At 42.8% G+C, this 16374-nt stretch overlaps 1 protein-coding gene across 7 annotated transcripts in view; it reads right to left on the bottom strand.

The window, feature by feature from the left end:
• Positions 1–11300, bottom strand: part of zc3h18 (zinc finger CCCH-type containing 18) — a 49542-nt gene extending 38242 nt beyond the window's left edge. For 4 of the 7 annotated variants that reach the window (XM_047392665.1, XM_047392690.1, XM_047392707.1 and 1 more), the window contains exons 1-6: positions 11096–11300; positions 8395–9329; positions 5367–5451; positions 1706–1854; positions 1475–1570; positions 770–912 (exon numbers count right to left, since the gene is read on the bottom strand). In XM_047392665.1, coding sequence (XP_047248621.1) covers positions 770–912; positions 1475–1570; positions 1706–1854; positions 5367–5451; positions 8395–9318 — 1397 coding nt within the window. In that variant the 5' untranslated portion in view covers positions 9319–9329; positions 11096–11300. The other 3 variants (XM_047392698.1, XM_047392681.1, XM_047392673.1) reach the window with 2 other exon arrangements.
• Between the last annotated feature and the right edge of the window lie 5074 nt (positions 11301–16374).

Raw genomic sequence — 16374 nt, 5'->3', positions numbered from 1 at the left:
TGTTCCAGAGGTCCTGTACTTTATTCAGATACAGTTTTTTTTACACTAAAGTCCTCAGTTAGTCTTCTTCTAACTGTCATGAACTTGATAACAGTAGAGCGTGAGGTGGAGCGCTTGGTTTTTTCGTCTTTTTTTGAGAGCATGACACAGTCAGAACTTGGGGTGAATTTGATGTGATGTCCACTCCCAAAAAACCTGGAAGCTGCCGAATAATCTTCCTCTCTATAGAGTCATGTGTGTATTTCCACCTTGGTGTTGTGTAAACACACATCTGTCTACTCCAGAGCAGCTCACACACTCCTGCTTTATACAGGTGCTCACTCTGAGGATCAGATCAATGCCTTTCATCAGCATCTGCGGTTTGCTATTTTCCTCTTTTAGGTCTAATAGAAGCAGAAAGGATGTTATTAGATTTTAACACACTGCTTTTCCATTTTGACTGCACCTTTGTGTAATAACTAAAGACAGTGAAACTGTGTTTTTGTACATTTGAGTTTAAATTTATATAATTTCGGAACCTGTTAATGACCCAATATTTTGTTATTATGTCCTTATCCATAAAATGCTTTTTATCTGAAGTCTATCGTTCTGATCTCTTCTCCCCTCAATGAATTGTTGCAGTCAAGTCTTTGACTGCAACAATTCATCAAAGTTATCTTTATTAATCAACAGAACGTGCACTGAGATGACATGTTTACGTTGCTGGAGACTGAAGCTACAGCTGAAAATGTTCCTATAGTCCTAAAGGCTCAGCGTGAGCAGGCCGTACTCTCGGATGATCCGGTAGCTGCGTTCTCTGAAGAACTCGTTCTCTTTGTCAAACTCTCTCTCGTCCTCTCCGATGGTCACGTTGAAACGCTTCTCCTCAAAGTCGGGCTCCTGCTCCTTCCGTATGGTGGCCTTCTTCAGCACCTGCCAGAAACGCAAACACTGTGTGTGAAACACTGACACCTGCTGGACAAATCTTCCTCATAGATGCTTCAGGAGGTTTGGGTGCAGAACCTCAGGCCCATGCAGAGTTTGTCATCTATTTAAATGTATGGCAGAATTGGTTGATTAGATGCCTTACATCCAACTGGTCTGAAGTTCTGATGTAAGCTGGATTTGAGTAAATGTTCGGATGTTTCAGTGCAACACAGTAAACCACCAGTAGAGCCAGACTTGTTTTAAAAACAATTCATTAAGCTTCTGTTGGGTATAAATAACAAAGCCCTACAAGTTTAACATTTTCCTCAAGCTAGAATAAAGAAACATCTATAGAGTGAAGTTTGAGATCCAAACAAATCTGTTTTATATAAATAGGTGAGGCAAGGAACACAGTCAAAAATGAATGAAAAAATTTAGAGCACAGTAAACTCAAAGATCCTTGAATTTGGTCTGGGTGACACATTAGTTTACATTAACACTGCAGGACACGTGTCTCTTTTGGGACAAACTCGGGCTGATTTGCATGAAACACAGAGGATGCATTTACCTCTTTGGCGTGTCTCAGTCCCCTCTCCCAGGCGCTCTCCACGGGAGGCTCCACCGGGGGAGGTGGGGGAGGGAGCTCCTCCACCACCGGAGCAGCCTACAACACGGAAATATTTGCTCAACTTTTCCGGCTGCCACACAATTCCCACATACAGGGAATCCCGGCCATAAATCCCCTGATTGATAAACAACAACAACCTTCCTGGTCATTTTCATATCGAGACTTACTCACCCAGGGGTTGTTTGGTATAAGGGGCAGTGGTCCTCCAGGGGGCGCTCCATTAGGGGAGAAAGGGTCTGGCTTAGTGATCAGAGAGTAGTTCCCCTTGTCGTTGACTCCAGGGTGGATGAACCTGCAGTTCATTCCCCATGTACAGTTTCCTGAAGAACACATGACAGCATTCCTGATTAATCAACCTGGCGCTTCCAAGCAGCACATACAGTTCATAAAATTAAAACACGGTAGAGGAGTTTAATATTTTCTGTCACTCATTTCAGAAAGTGAAATATATTTTATGGATTTATTACAGAGTGAAACATTTCAAGCCTTAATATCTTGTAATTTTGATTAATGACTTACAGATAATGAAATCCAGTGTCTCAGAAAATTAGAACATTATGAAACAATTAAAGCATATTTATAGAAAGTTGAGTAGAAGGAAAAAGTGTGCTAGAAAAAGGTGAACCAGCAACAGGGACCATAGCCTTGAGAGGACCGTCAGCCAAAATCTATCAAGAATTTGGGGGAGCTTCAAAAGGTCTGAACTGAGACTGGAGTCGGTGCATCAAGAGGTGCTACTCAGACAAATCCTCCTCATGGGTTACACGTGTCTCCATGTCTAAGGAGAAAAGAACTGGACTGCTGCTCATTTGGAAATCAAGGTCCTAGAGTCTCGAGTGGAGAGGCCCAGAATGCATGTTGCTTGAAGTTCAGTGTGAAGTTTCCACAGTCAGTGAGGATTTGAGGTGTCATGTGCTGGTTCTGGTCCACTGTTTCAATGTAGCCATCAACCAGGAAATTTTAGAGCACGTCCTTCCTTTTGCTGATAAGCTTTGTGGAGATGCTGATTCCCTTTCCCAGCAGGACTTGGTACCGGCCCACTCTGCCAAAGGTACCAAAAGCTGGTTCAATGACCATGGTGCTATTGTGCTTGACTGGCCTGCAGATTCGGCTGACCAGAACCCCATAGAGAATCTAAAGAGTATTGTCAACAAGAAATGAGAGGCACCAGAACAAACAATGCAGATGCTCTGAAGGCCACCATCAAAGCAACCTGGGCTTCTTGAACGCCTCAGCAGAACCACGGTGCACTGACAGGTGCATTCCTCTGCTTCGTCCCTAGTCTTTAATTCCACCTTCTTTTTTATTGTTTTTTCAAAGCTACACAGCAAATTAACTCTTCCTCCTCATCCGGCGACGCCATGGCAGAAAGTGTAGGAAATGTAGGAAATTGGTACGCTTTACTATGATACCTCAAAGTAAGCGGACAACGCACGGAGTCTGCGCTGCTCACAGTACAAGCGACTCTGTGGGAGCCTTAATTCATGCAGAAGGAGCCCCAACCAAGTACTGAGTACATAGAAATGAACATACGTATCAAAAGGCTGGTATTTCTGTTTAAAATATGCTTTTTAATTGATCTGATATAATATTCTGCTATATTTTGAGTTTTTATTATCTCTAATTAAAAATGTGTTGCCACATAGTTACAGCTTTGTTATTAGAACCTCCTGATCATGCGTCATTTTCAAATCTTAAAATGAATTGTCACCTCAAAGGAAAACATTGTATGTCAGTTATAGCGCTCACAGCTGAAGTCAGAGCATAAAATAATGTGGACTAACTGTGACGCACATGACTGAAGAGTGGTTGCCCGCATACAGATACCTTTTTATATTTTATTAGTTTAATGCAAAACTAAATTTGTGTTGAAATAAGAAGAAAACTTTAGTAAACCAGGAAAGATTAATAGAAATAAAACAAAAACATGGAGGGGGCACAAAATCTAGATGACTACTACTTTCCAAATATAACCTAATTATGGCAAAGTTTTACATTTTAATTTAAGAAACCGATCCGATTATAATGCAGCAGGAATTATATATAATATACAGGTCCTTCTCAAAAAATTAGCATATTGTGATAAAGTTCATTATTTTCCATAATGTCATGATGAAAATGTAACATTCATATATTTTAGATTCATTGCACACTAACTGAAATATTTCAGGTCTTTTATTGTCTTAATACGGATGATTTTGGCATACAGCTCATGAAAACCCAAAATTCCTATCTCACAAAATTAGCATATCATTAAAAGGGTCTCTAAACGAGCTATGAACCTAATCATCTGAATCAACGAGTTAACTCTAAACACCTGCAAAAGATTCCTGAGGCCTTTAAAACTCCCAGCCTGGTTCATCACTCAAAACCCCAATCATGGGTAAGACTGCCGACCTGACTGCTGTCCAGAAGGCCACTATTGACACCCTCAAGCAAGAGGGTAAGACACAGAAAGAAATTTCTGAACGAATAGGCTGTTCCCAGAGTGCTGTATCAAGGCACCTCAGTGGGAAGTCTGTGAGAAGGAAAAAGTGTGGCAGAAAACGCTGCACAACGAGAAGAGGTGACCGGACCCTGAGGAAGATTGTGGAGAAGGGCCGATTCCAGACCTTGGGGGACCTGCGGAAGCAGTGGACTGAGTCTGGAGTAGAAACATCCAGAGCCACCGTGCACAGGCGTGTGCAGGAAATGGGCTACAGGTGCCGCATTCCCCAGGTCAAGCCACTTTTGAACCAGAAACAGCGGCAGAAGCGCCTGACCTGGGCTACAGAGAAGCAGCACTGGACTGTTGCTCAGTGGTCCAAAGTACTTTTTTCGTATGAAAGCCAATTCTGCATGTCATTCGGAAATCAAGTCTGGAGGAAGACTGGGGAGAAGGAAATGCCAAAATGCCAGAAGTCCAGTGTCAAGTACCCACAGTCAGTGATGGTCTGGGGTGCCGTGTCAGCTGCTGGTGTTGGTCCACTGTGTTTTATCAAGGGCAGGGTCAATGCAGCTAGCTATCAGGAGATTTTGGAGCACTTCATGCTTCCATCTGCTGAAAAGCTTTATGGAGATGAAGATTTCATTTTTCAGCACGACCTGGCACCTGCTCACAGTGCCAAAACCACTGGTAAATGGTTTACTGACCATGGTATCACTGTGCTCAATTGGCCTGCCAACTCTCCTGACCTGAACCCCATAGAGAATCTGTGGGATATTGTGAAGAGAACGTTGAGAGACTCAAGACCCAACACTCTGGATGAGCTAAAGGCCGCTATCGAAGCATCCTGGGCCTCCATAAGACCTCAGCAGTGCCACAGGCTGATTGCCTCCATGCCACGCCGCATTGAAGCAGTCATTTCTGCAAAAGGATTCCCGACCAAGTATTGAGTGCATAACTGTACATGATTATTTGAAGGTTGACGTTTTTTGTATTAAAAACACTTTTCTTTTATTGGTCGGATGAAATATGCTAATTTTGTGAGATAGGAATTTTGGGTTTTCATGAGCTGTATGCCAAAATCATCCGTATTAAGACAATAAAAGACCTGAAATATTTCAGTTAGTGTGCAATGAATCTAAAATATATGAATGTTAAATTTTCATCATGACATTATGGAAAATAATGAACTTAATCACAATATGCCAATTTTTTGAGAAGGACCTGTAGAGTCAAAGAATCAAAAGTTATGTGCAGAAACAATCTGATTATTAATCTCTTCACGACTGGGACAGAAACATTGATTTCAGCAGCTCAACAGCTCCCTCTGCTGGAAACCAATGCTTACAACCCCCCAACCTGAGCTAGCTTGACATTCTGGACACAGTCTGACCTCTGACCTCCTACCTTTAATAAAGAACCTGCAGATGGGGCGTGGTCTGATCTTCCTGTCAGATGGATCTTTGACCTCCCCTTCTTCCAGGTCATCATCCTGCAGACAGAAAACACCACTTCTGAATACAATAAATCATCTGTATTACAACTAGAATTAGATCTTAATTCGCATCAATTGTTCGGAAAGCGCCTTAAATTAAGCTTCAGCTTTTGAAATCTGTTGATAAAGAACCAAAAACCTTAGGAAACTGCTCCAGACTGCTGACCGTTTTTATTGCAACCTTTAGGAACATTTTGGGTCGAAGTTTAACACCAGCAGCTGAGCGTGAACCAACTGGGATTACATTCATGGTTCTCAACTGGAAAGGTTGGACGGCTCTTGGAGGGTCAGAGGAAATTCTCTGCCTCAAGTGGAGGAGTTCTGGTGTCTGCAGCAATGAGGGCATTGTTGCAGTCTGCTGTATTACAGAAGGAGCTGAGCTGAAAGATGTGGATTTACTGGTCCGGTGAGGTTCCTCTGCAGGGTTCCCAGGTTCTGCCTTAGAGATATTCTTAGAAACTCTATTATCAGGCTCAGAGTAGAACTGCTGCTCCTTCACAAAGAAAGGAGTGGGCTGAGATGGTTATCTGATCAGGATGTCTTCTTTCAGAGGTTTTCTGGTAATGTCCCTTGATAGAAGACGTGGGAGCAGACCAAAAAATGTTTCGGAGAGAATGTGTACTGTATATTCCCTCCAATCCTCTCTGTCCTGCAAACATCTTGGGATTCATCAGAAGCAGCTGGGAAGTAATCACTGGGTAGAGAGAAGAATAGGTTTCTCTCCTGGGGCTGTGATGTCCTGACCTGAGATTAATAATAAAATAAAATAAATAGGTGATGGGATAATTTAGATGGATCCTTTGTTATTTAGATGGTAAACAAGCTTTATGCATTCACATATCTAGTCAATAGGATGAATGTGTTCAGATAAATATCCTGATTGTTCCTCAGCCTCTTTTAGATTTGTCTTGCTTTCCAATAATCAAACCTAGAGTGTTGTCGAATCTGAATGGACTGAAAGGTGGCTCTGACTTGCAGCCTGAGGGTTAGAGACGTGATGTTTTCTGCTGCTTCCATCAGTGGTTGGGACAGATTCAACGAGAGCAACAGAACTTAAACCCAACTTAGTTTCCTGTCCACTGTCGCCTGAAGAAAAACGACTTAATAAGATCTTTCAGTGTCACTCATTTCCCGTATGAAAGGGGCCTAAGATCATCCATCGATCCATATTGAAGACCCAGTCATGAAGGCGACCGGTCCAGGAGGAAAACAAAGACATTTCTCTCCAGTTGCTCTTGGTGTATATCCCAAGGTGATCGCAAGATTGAAGCTCCAAAACGAGGCATCCTGATCAGATGTACCACCTCATATGACTCCTCTTGATGTGGAGGAGTCATATTTACTCCAAACATCCTCAGATGAAGAAGCTCCTTACCTCATCTCTAACAAAGAGACAGCCATCATTCAGATAAAGCTAATGTCAGTTGCTGGTTTTCAGGATCTCTTGGATCGTAACTGAAAGAACAACTCATGACCATAGGTGATAACTGGACCAGCGAATCCAGAGCTTAGCTCTTTCTTCACCACAAAAGACCAGAGCAATGTCCTCATAACTACAGAAAGGAGCCCTAGAGTGTAATATTAGATAAAACACGACATTGCAAAGATATTGTTGAATGGTGCCATGATGATTTCAGTTATGTCTGAGCCACATTTTTCTAATTACGTTCTCATTTTTCCTTCATCAACCTCCATGGTCTTTCTGATCTTGGTTGCCAAGATCTGCACCAGGTGTGAGAATAAGGGGCAGCAAAAGTTCATGCAAGTGACCAAAAGTAATAAAAAACGAAGTTTGAATGCATGGCCGCTAAAACGTTATGGCATCCAGTCAGTCCTTTATGGATTTGATATATTGTGCTGCCTTCATACTGTATATCAAATCCACCTTTTTCCAGTTAGGAACCATGACTTTAGATTCAAAGGAGGATCATATCGTCTAAGGTTGCACAATTTACTGTAATTACATCATTATCAGAGCAAGTCTGACCTGCAGATTTAAATGTTGACTGATTCAGATTTTTTTTAGAGGATTATAAAACAAAAAAGAGAAAGAATATGGAGGACCAACCAGGCCATAATTAAGAATATCTACAGAAATAAATGCAGCAGCTTCCCTTAAGAGGTCGGACACTGGGAAGCTAAGGGTATTACCTTCCCCAGAGCTCTTAAGGGAAGCTGCTAATAGACCGGAGGATTTAGGACACCGAACATCTGTTTGCCGTGTTCGCTATTGCTAAATGCTTTTTGGTGGGGAAAAGCCATGCAAATTCAAGCTATGCAGGCTAAAGCTAACCAGCCAATAGGCAGAAGTTGACGCCTGAAGACACAACCCCTCCTCATTTCCATAATTAGGCAGAAATGCATCCGGAAATGTAAAAAACACAAGCATAAATAAATAGCATTGAACAAAAAAATAAAGGAAAAAAATACAAAGGAAAAATAAAACAGACAGAAAATATTAAAACATAAACATAAATAAAGACAATAAAAAATAACTCAATAAAAAAAGTGGAAAATTGGAATGGATAATAAATAAGATCATTATTAGAAAGGTGAATAAATAAAGAAGCTAATTAAATTAGATATATACATTTATATCTCATTGAATAATTAAATTACTCCCTACGTTTTTTTATTTTCTGCATCTTCTGTTTATTTTAATCGTATGCTTTGTGATATTACAGACTAGAATATTGCAATGAAGTCTGAGATTAGATGAAGTGTCCAGCTCTGCGTCAAGTGTCAAACATTGTGGGAGTTCTTAGTTTTTAATGTATGACATGATATGAAGCCAACAAGGAAGAACTGCAGATCAGTGGCTGATTGGAGCATCTTTAGAAAAATCTTGGACTAAATCTGGTGCTAGCTCCTGCGGAGTTTATGTTAAAACAGACCACAAAACTATATGTACCCCCAAGCAACCAAACTATGATGACTTACATCGATCTCTCCTTCATCGATCTCTCCGTCATCCTCATCCTTCTTCCTGTCTCGGAAGGAATCTCTCCGGAGCCTCTCGAGCCCTTTAGAGCTTTCCATCCTCTTTGACTCATCGTTTGATGGAGAAGGAGGGAGAATCGGCTTCTTTTCCTTTTTCTTATTGTTCTTTTCTTTGTTGTCCTCCTCATCTTCCTCTCCTCCCTCCACTTTTGTGTCTTCCTCATCCTCCTCTTCATCTTGCGCAGGAATAGGTTCTTCTGGCACCTCCTCGTCATAATCCAGCTCATGTTCATCCAGCTCACGGGAAACCGAGGCAGAATCATCCTTCAGCTCCCTCACCAGAACCGCTCTTCTCTCTTCAGCTCTTCTCATTTCCTCCTCCTCCTCTTCTTCCTCGCCCTCGTGTTTATCTTCTTCTACCTCACTGGCTTCCTGCTCTACTGAGGCAGGTTTCCTGTAGCCCCCATATCCTTCGTCCCCACCTTCCCCGTCCTCCTCAGACTCAATGTGGTCCTTGCTCTGTTCGGGCTCAAAGTCAGGAGAATGCGGAGTGTCAAGAACTCTGTCCCCGTCCCCATCTAATCTACGCCCTTGTGGTTCATCTTCATCTCCCTCCATAAGCATAATGGTCTCATCCTCTTGTCCCATCCTTTCTACTCCGACAGGGTCCTCATCCTCTGGATCTGAAACAAAGTCAGGGACCACCTCGTCCTCCAAGTCTAACCTTCCTCCTCGCCCTTCTGCTGCTTCATCCTCTTCTTCCTCCTCAGTCAAACCTCCGTTTTCCTCCTCCTGGAGCAACTCGCTATCTGAGATGACCCTGCCAGCTTCATCATCAGGAGAGTGCAGCAGCTCACTGTCAGAAAGACCCTTCTCCTCCTCCGGAGACTGAGGGGACTGCGTAGGGCTTTCAGGAGTATCCATGGAAGATTATTCTGATGGGGGAGAAACATGTATAAATAAGTCATGCATTCAATGAGACAACACAACAACAGTAAACACACTGATCAGCCAAAAGCTAAATGAAAAACATTGTGTTTTCCTGATAAAATGACAAGTGTTGTTGTAGTACTTGTCTGTCATTGAAATGGTATTTCCTAAAGGCTGCTCTTTCAACAAGATAATACAGAGCAAATGTGGTTCCAGAACCATTAAATAAGAATCATAGGTAGTTTGCAGTGTTTACTAGGCCTCAGATTTCAATCCAATCAAGAACCTTTGGGATGTGCTGAACAAACCATGCTTTCACGGATGTGGGATGTTTTGGCCACAAAAAGGGGACCAACACACCATTAAGCCAATGGTCATAATAGTATGCCTGACAGGTGAATATCCGAAATCCAGTCATCACTTCTGAACAGCGTTTTTGAAAGGATGAAAAAAGTTCAGTATGCGGATCTAAGACGCTTGGATGATTCAATAGGGGTATCTCCACAGCTGCAGCTCCCAGGGAAGTTTCCATCTTGCACCAGTCAGTACCTACAAAGCATACTCCAAGAATGGAAATCTGGTTAACTGGAGCCAGCCAGTGATTACCCATTCACATGGGAAAGAAAAAACACTCTGCTGCTTCTGATAAAAAATGTGTCAACAAATGAAGTTTGTTGTGTTTGGGGCTGTATAGCTTCAGATCATTTAGGGTGTCCATATCCAACCCAAAGCAGCAGCATTGAACTATCTCATGCTTTTGCATTGAACACAAAAACACGAGAACTGGACCACAGACCTGGATCCTGACTCCTTTTCTTTTCCATCGTAAAGAAAATAGGGTGCATGTGCATCTCCCAATCATTACGTACATACAACAGTACAATAAAGAAGGCAGAAGAATGCCCTGGATAACAACATAGCTGAGGATGTCAATATGACACAAATAACCTTTCTGATTTTCTAGCATGCTGAAGAATATTTCAAAAAGGGTTTGACAAAAACAGCAACTACTTTGAGGCCTTGATTATATCTTGCAACCTCCAAATCTTATCATATTTTTAAACATCTGTGGAATATTCCGGATAACAATTATTGGGGACTGAAGTTCAACTGCCAGCTGGAAACCAGAGATCAGAGTTGGTTTAGACTAAACAATATCAGAGTAATGATGTTACAGCTGATCAGGGTTCCAAACCTTGCTAATTTAACATCTCTACATACAAAAAACTAGCCATACAACAAACTTTGAAACTTTATAATTGAGTGCAACCTATATTTTCAAACTGATGACATCATGCATGAGAAAATAATTTTTTTCTTTGGCAGATTTGCAACAGAAGGGTTAGCTTCATGAAGAAGACCTCTCGGCGCTGCTAGTTACTAGCTCTGATAAACCTAACCTGATTTACTGCTTCGGCCCTCAGATGAACCTCCTAATTCTCTAAACAAACATAATTAATGTCTGTGAAGGCTACACATGATCTCCTGCTGCGAAAACAAGCTGTAACACTTACAATAGCTGCTGGTCAAGCTAGCTTAGGCCCAGAACCTGGCGACAGACAGAGAGCAGGCTAACCGAGCCCAAACTGTCCGTGCCGAACCGCGAACTTCTTCCACGGTTAGAAACATGCAACCGGTCGAACTTAACGACGTAAATACGAACTTTATCTTGGCTTAGCAGAGAAACTCTCTCCTCTATTGCGTTAACAATGTAGCATGACTGAAGCTAAGCTACAGGCTAACGGCTAACTACTAGCTTTTTTTCATTCACCTTGCCGACCCGGAGCTCTTTACTGACGGATCTGCAGCGATAATGACGACCCCCTCCCACTGATACCGAAGTTACGGTCTACGGTCAGTTTATCCACGGTTTCACTTCAGCCGCGATGGCGGAGAAAATAAATGAGCCCGCACCGCGCAGCACCAGCGGCCATTAGCTCGGCGTCATCCACAGACGACAGACCTTAGCGGGAGAGTAGGAGGAGTCAGACCGAGTTTGAGGACAGGGAGAGCGGATCTAGGATCAGCTCATTCAGCACGATGTCTACGACGAGAGCCAAAGGTCAGGAGACATAATCTGATCTTCAATCCGCGATTTAGAATTATTATATTATATTATATTATATTATATTATATTATATTATATTATATTATATCAAAACACAAGTAGTACTAACACACGTTTATTATCACTGGACATTATATATAACCTAAAAAAAAAAAAAACTATAAAAGCTAAACAGTATAGTGGTGGTAATTATGTCTATTTTTAATGAATTCACATGTTAGTTAACCTTCATTTAATTATTGCGTTCTTCTGGCTTTCTTTATTTAATTTCCCTTTGGGATCAATAAAGTATTTTTGAATTTAAATTTGAATTGAATTTTACCACTAGGTGGCAGCAACGACTTTCCACCAAATGATCTCGGAACGTGTCAAAATGAACCCAGAGGTTACATTTAATTATGGTTTCGAAATGCTTCTGGGCTTTAAGATGTCCCTAACATACTGTGATTATAATGTTTTATTCAAGAAAATACAATGTCATGGCAGTAAAGAAACATTCAACCTCTTGAGGTTATAAACAAACGATGTTAAAAAAAAAACTTTTCTACCATGGATCATCAAAGTGCTGTTGTTCCTCCAGAATGAGGAAGAACCATATAAACATAATCATATTTATACATGAAAGAGGACACAGAAGTAGCTGCAGGTAATTATTTATTTTCAGTGGCAATCAATCTTAATTCATTCTATACTCATCATATATTCATCTTAGGAGACTCATTTTAGATTTTGTGGCCAGAAGTTTTGCAAAGAACTTAATATAAAGAGCTCAAGTTTCCCCAAAACATTTAATTCAGTTCAGTTTGTTTATGTCGTGCCATTTAACAACACAATAATTCTTGGGACAATTAACAAGACAAACAGGTCTAATTCAAACCCAATTAATCCACTTTAGTCTATATTCATCTCAGGATGATCCAAACCAATCAGAGCCCACTGCAGAAGTCATGACAAGGTAACTTAGAGTGACAGGTAAACACATAATGATAAAAGTAAGAAATTCAAACAACATTTTTCAGAGGCCTCAGCACTGATACCAGTGGGTCTAGTGGGGCTTCAATGGGGCTGTAATGATTCTGGTGCACTTTGGTTTGGACCTCTTCCATTCCTGCTGATGCCTTCAGATCCCAGCTGTGGGTGGAGTTGGATTCTACCATTGAACACATGAGCCCTGGCAGGAGTGAGGAACCGAAGAGCGCAGGAGGTAGAACCTGCCAGGAGGCACCATGAGGAGAAAATATCAATCTGGACAAGGGGCGAGACCAAACTTCCTCTGACAAATTTCAAAATAAACTTTTAGACTTCTTTCAAAAACAGTAAAAAAGTACATCAAAAAACACAATTAAACATATTGATTTGACGTATGAGTGAAAACCAAATGTGCATCAATACCTTCACACATTTGACAAAACTACAGCAAATAAAGCATCCCCTACATATAGACCAGACATATTTCTTTAAGGGTCCTCTGCTCACAGAAAGTGGCCCACTGTTCATACCTGACATATGTGGAATATCTGCAGTCTGAGATAATACATCTCTCTTTACATCTGAAGGTCAGGCAACCTATGGTGATGCATTTGAGGAGAAATAGACACCGATTGACTTCTCATATTTCTAGCTTTTAGGATTGCTTCCACACTCTCATTATTCTTCTCCCCCTGCAGGGTCCTGTCAACTGTTTAACACATCAGTCATTTATTTATTTCAGTCAGTCAGTCATTTTCTACCGCTTATTCCATAGTGGGTCGCGGGGGAGCTGGTGCCTATCTCCAGCAGTCTATGGGCGAGAGGCAGGGTACACCCTGGACACGTCGCCAGTCCATCGCAGGGCATTTATTTATTTATTTAAGTTTATTTGATAGGGACAGACACACATTGACATAGACCATTAATAATGGAGGCCACTGGGGGAAAGTTAACGATGTATATTTTTCCAAATAACGTTTTCCTACTGTGCATCTGTGTGCGTCCTCTGATCGGTCATTCCTCAGTTTTCACGTTCCCAACACTTCACTCTGGGCACCTGCTGGGCAACCTTAAAGAAAATCAGAACAACCTCAGAGAAATCTTAGCTAAAAACATCAAAGGTAAACATGAAGAAGTCTTGTTTAATACATTTTCCTGTTTGGGTGGTGTCCTTCAGATGGATTATTGTCCAATCATGAGAAAAACATGTTGGATGTTTTGACAGCAGATCTGGGGTTCAGTGGAGATGTACTGGAAAAGATTAATGCTGCACAGTGGTGAACCTGCATGTGGCAAAGCAACTTCCTCTAATGCCCAAATAGATTTGCCGACATGATGGGTGAATATTAGAAAACAGCTCTCTAAGTAAAATGAAGGGATATATTTTCTGCTTTAAATTTCAAAGATTTTAATTATTTCTCTGCCCAGTGTTGTGTTTGGCAGATAGAACACCATGGCAAGTGTCTAACCGCAGCTGGCACAACACATAAATTAGACATAAAAACCCTCCTATGGCTGAATACTGTGTCTGGATGTAGTTCCAAGTTTACTGAATTGAGAAAAGAGTAATGGTGCCCATTCTGAAATGGTCCATGTGTGGCTTTATAATACAGATTTAAGCACTTAACCAAGTCAATGAGTCACTCAAATCAGAATCAGCCTTATTTGCAAAGTTTCTGCACACAAACAAGCAATTTGGTTTTGGTTCCACTTGCTCCCAATGAGGATATTTTCTTCCAGAAAAATGAAAGGAAAATATATTTGTTGTAATTATCCATATATATATTTTTTGAGGTGCCACAGGAAGTGAAGTCTCCATGCATGAATAGTGTCTATGTTTGAGGCTCAGAGGGTGGTTCCTTTGAACTGGAAGCGATCCACAGTGGACAGTGTTGTGAAGGATGGGGAGAGGAGGTAGTGTGGAGGTGTTCTTCAGAAGTCCACCATCATCTTCACAGTCTTGAGTGGGTTAGGCTTACGGTGGTTCTGCATTTGTTTAAGGTACAGTTAGTTTACCTCAAATCCATTTACCTTAAGTTAATCTTGCCTTAGCTTGTTTTAGTTGATCACATTTGACCTTATAATAGTTAAGATATTAGCTGAAGTTACGTTAGCATTTCATGCTGGAGGGACTATGTCTCTCGGCTGGCCTGGGAACGCCTTGGGCTCCCCCTGGAGGAACTGGAGGAGGTGTCTGGAGAGAGGGACGTCTGGGCGTCTCTGCTGAGTCTGCTGCCCCCGCGACCCAGTCCTGGATAAGCGGAAGACGACGAACGGACGAACGAACGAACGTTAGCATTGATTAGCTTGTGATAATTTTGTCTACCTTATGTTTTGTTGGCAAACCTTAGTTAACTTTATCTGGGTTCAGTTGTGGTTTGGTCTGTCTTAATTTTGTATACCTTATTTTATTTGATCTTTTCTTGGTTTAGTCTATCTCATACTAGCTTACAGTAGGCGAGTTTACCCTAATATAATTTATTCTACGTAAGCTTGCGTTAGCTTATCATTTAGCTTAAACTGTCATAGTTTAGTTATCTAGCTGATAGTTGCCTAGCCTAGCATACATTTGTTTTACCTTACTTTAACTTTGCTTAGTTGTCCTAACAAAGCTTAGCCTAAACTAGCTTATTTTAGGTAAGCACTGTCTAGTTCACCCCTCCTTGAACCGCCACCTTAACATGGTGGAGGGGTTTGAGTGCTCAAATGATCCTAGAGGCTATGTTGTCTGGGGCCTAAATGCCCCTGGTAGGGTCTCCCATGGCAAACAGGTTCTAGGTGATGGGTCAGACAAAGAATGGTTCAAGAACCCCTCATGAAGAACAAAATATCGAGGCATGTGACGTCGCCCGGTACGGTGGAGCCGGGGTCCCACCCTGGAGCCAGGCCTGGGGTCGGGACTCGGCGGGGAGCGCCTGGTGGCCGGGTTGCTCCTCGCGGGACCCGGTCGGGCCAAGCCCGAACGAGAGACGCGAGGCCATCCCTCAGTGGGCCCACCACCTGCAGGGGGAACCGTGAGGGACCGGTGCAAAGAGGATTGGGTGGCGGACGAAGGTGGAGACCTCAGCGGCCCGATAGCCGGATGCTTAGGCTGGCTCTAGGGACGTGGAATGCCACCTCACTGGGGGGGAAGGAGCATGAGCTTGTGCGGGAGGTCGAGAGATATCGACTAGAAATAGTCTGGCTCGCCTCCACGCACAGCGTGGGCTCTGGAACCCATCTCCACGAGAGGGGCTGGACTCTCTTCTACTCTGGAATGGCCCACGGGGAGAGGCGGCGGGCTGGTGTGGGTTTACTTGTTGCCCCCCAGCTTAGCCATCTCGTGTTGGGGTTTACCCCAGTGGATGAGAGGGTCGTATCCCTGCGCCTTCGGGTTGGGGAGAGGTCTCTGACTATCATTTCAGCCTATGGGCCGAGTGGTAGTGCAGAGTACCCGGCCTTCTTGGCGTCCCTGTCGGGGGTGCTGGATAGTGCCCCTCCTGGGGACTCCATTATTCTGCTGCAGGACTTCAACGCCCACGTGGGGAATGACAGTGACACCTGGAGAGGCGTGATCGGGAGGAATGGCCTCCCCGATCTGAATCCAAGTGTTGTTTTGTTATTGGACTTCTGTGCTAGTCACGGATTGTCCATAACGAACACCATGTTCAAACATAAGGGTGCCAATCAGTGCACTTGGCACCAGGACACCCTAGGCAGGAGGTCGATGATCGACTTTGTTGTCGTATCATCAGACCTTCGGCCGCATGTTTTGGACACTCGGGTGAAGAGAGGGGCTGAGCTGTCCACTGATCACCACCTGGTGGTGAGTTGGATCCGCTGGAGGAGGAGAAAGCCAGACAGACTTGGCAGGCCCAAGCGCATAGTGAGGGTCTGCTGGGAACGCCTGGCAGAGCCCTCGGCCAGGGATGTATTCAACTCCCACCTCTGGGAGAGCTTCGACCAGATCCCGGGGGATGTTGGAGACATAGAGTCCGAGTGGACCATGTTCTCCGCATCTATTGTCGATGCTG

The sequence above is a fragment of the Girardinichthys multiradiatus genome, chromosome 2 (assembly GCF_021462225.1).
Source record: "Girardinichthys multiradiatus isolate DD_20200921_A chromosome 2, DD_fGirMul_XY1, whole genome shotgun sequence".
Classification (NCBI taxonomy): Eukaryota; Metazoa; Chordata; class Actinopteri; order Cyprinodontiformes; family Goodeidae; genus Girardinichthys; species Girardinichthys multiradiatus.
This window is presented reverse-complemented; position numbering and strand designations above follow the sequence as displayed.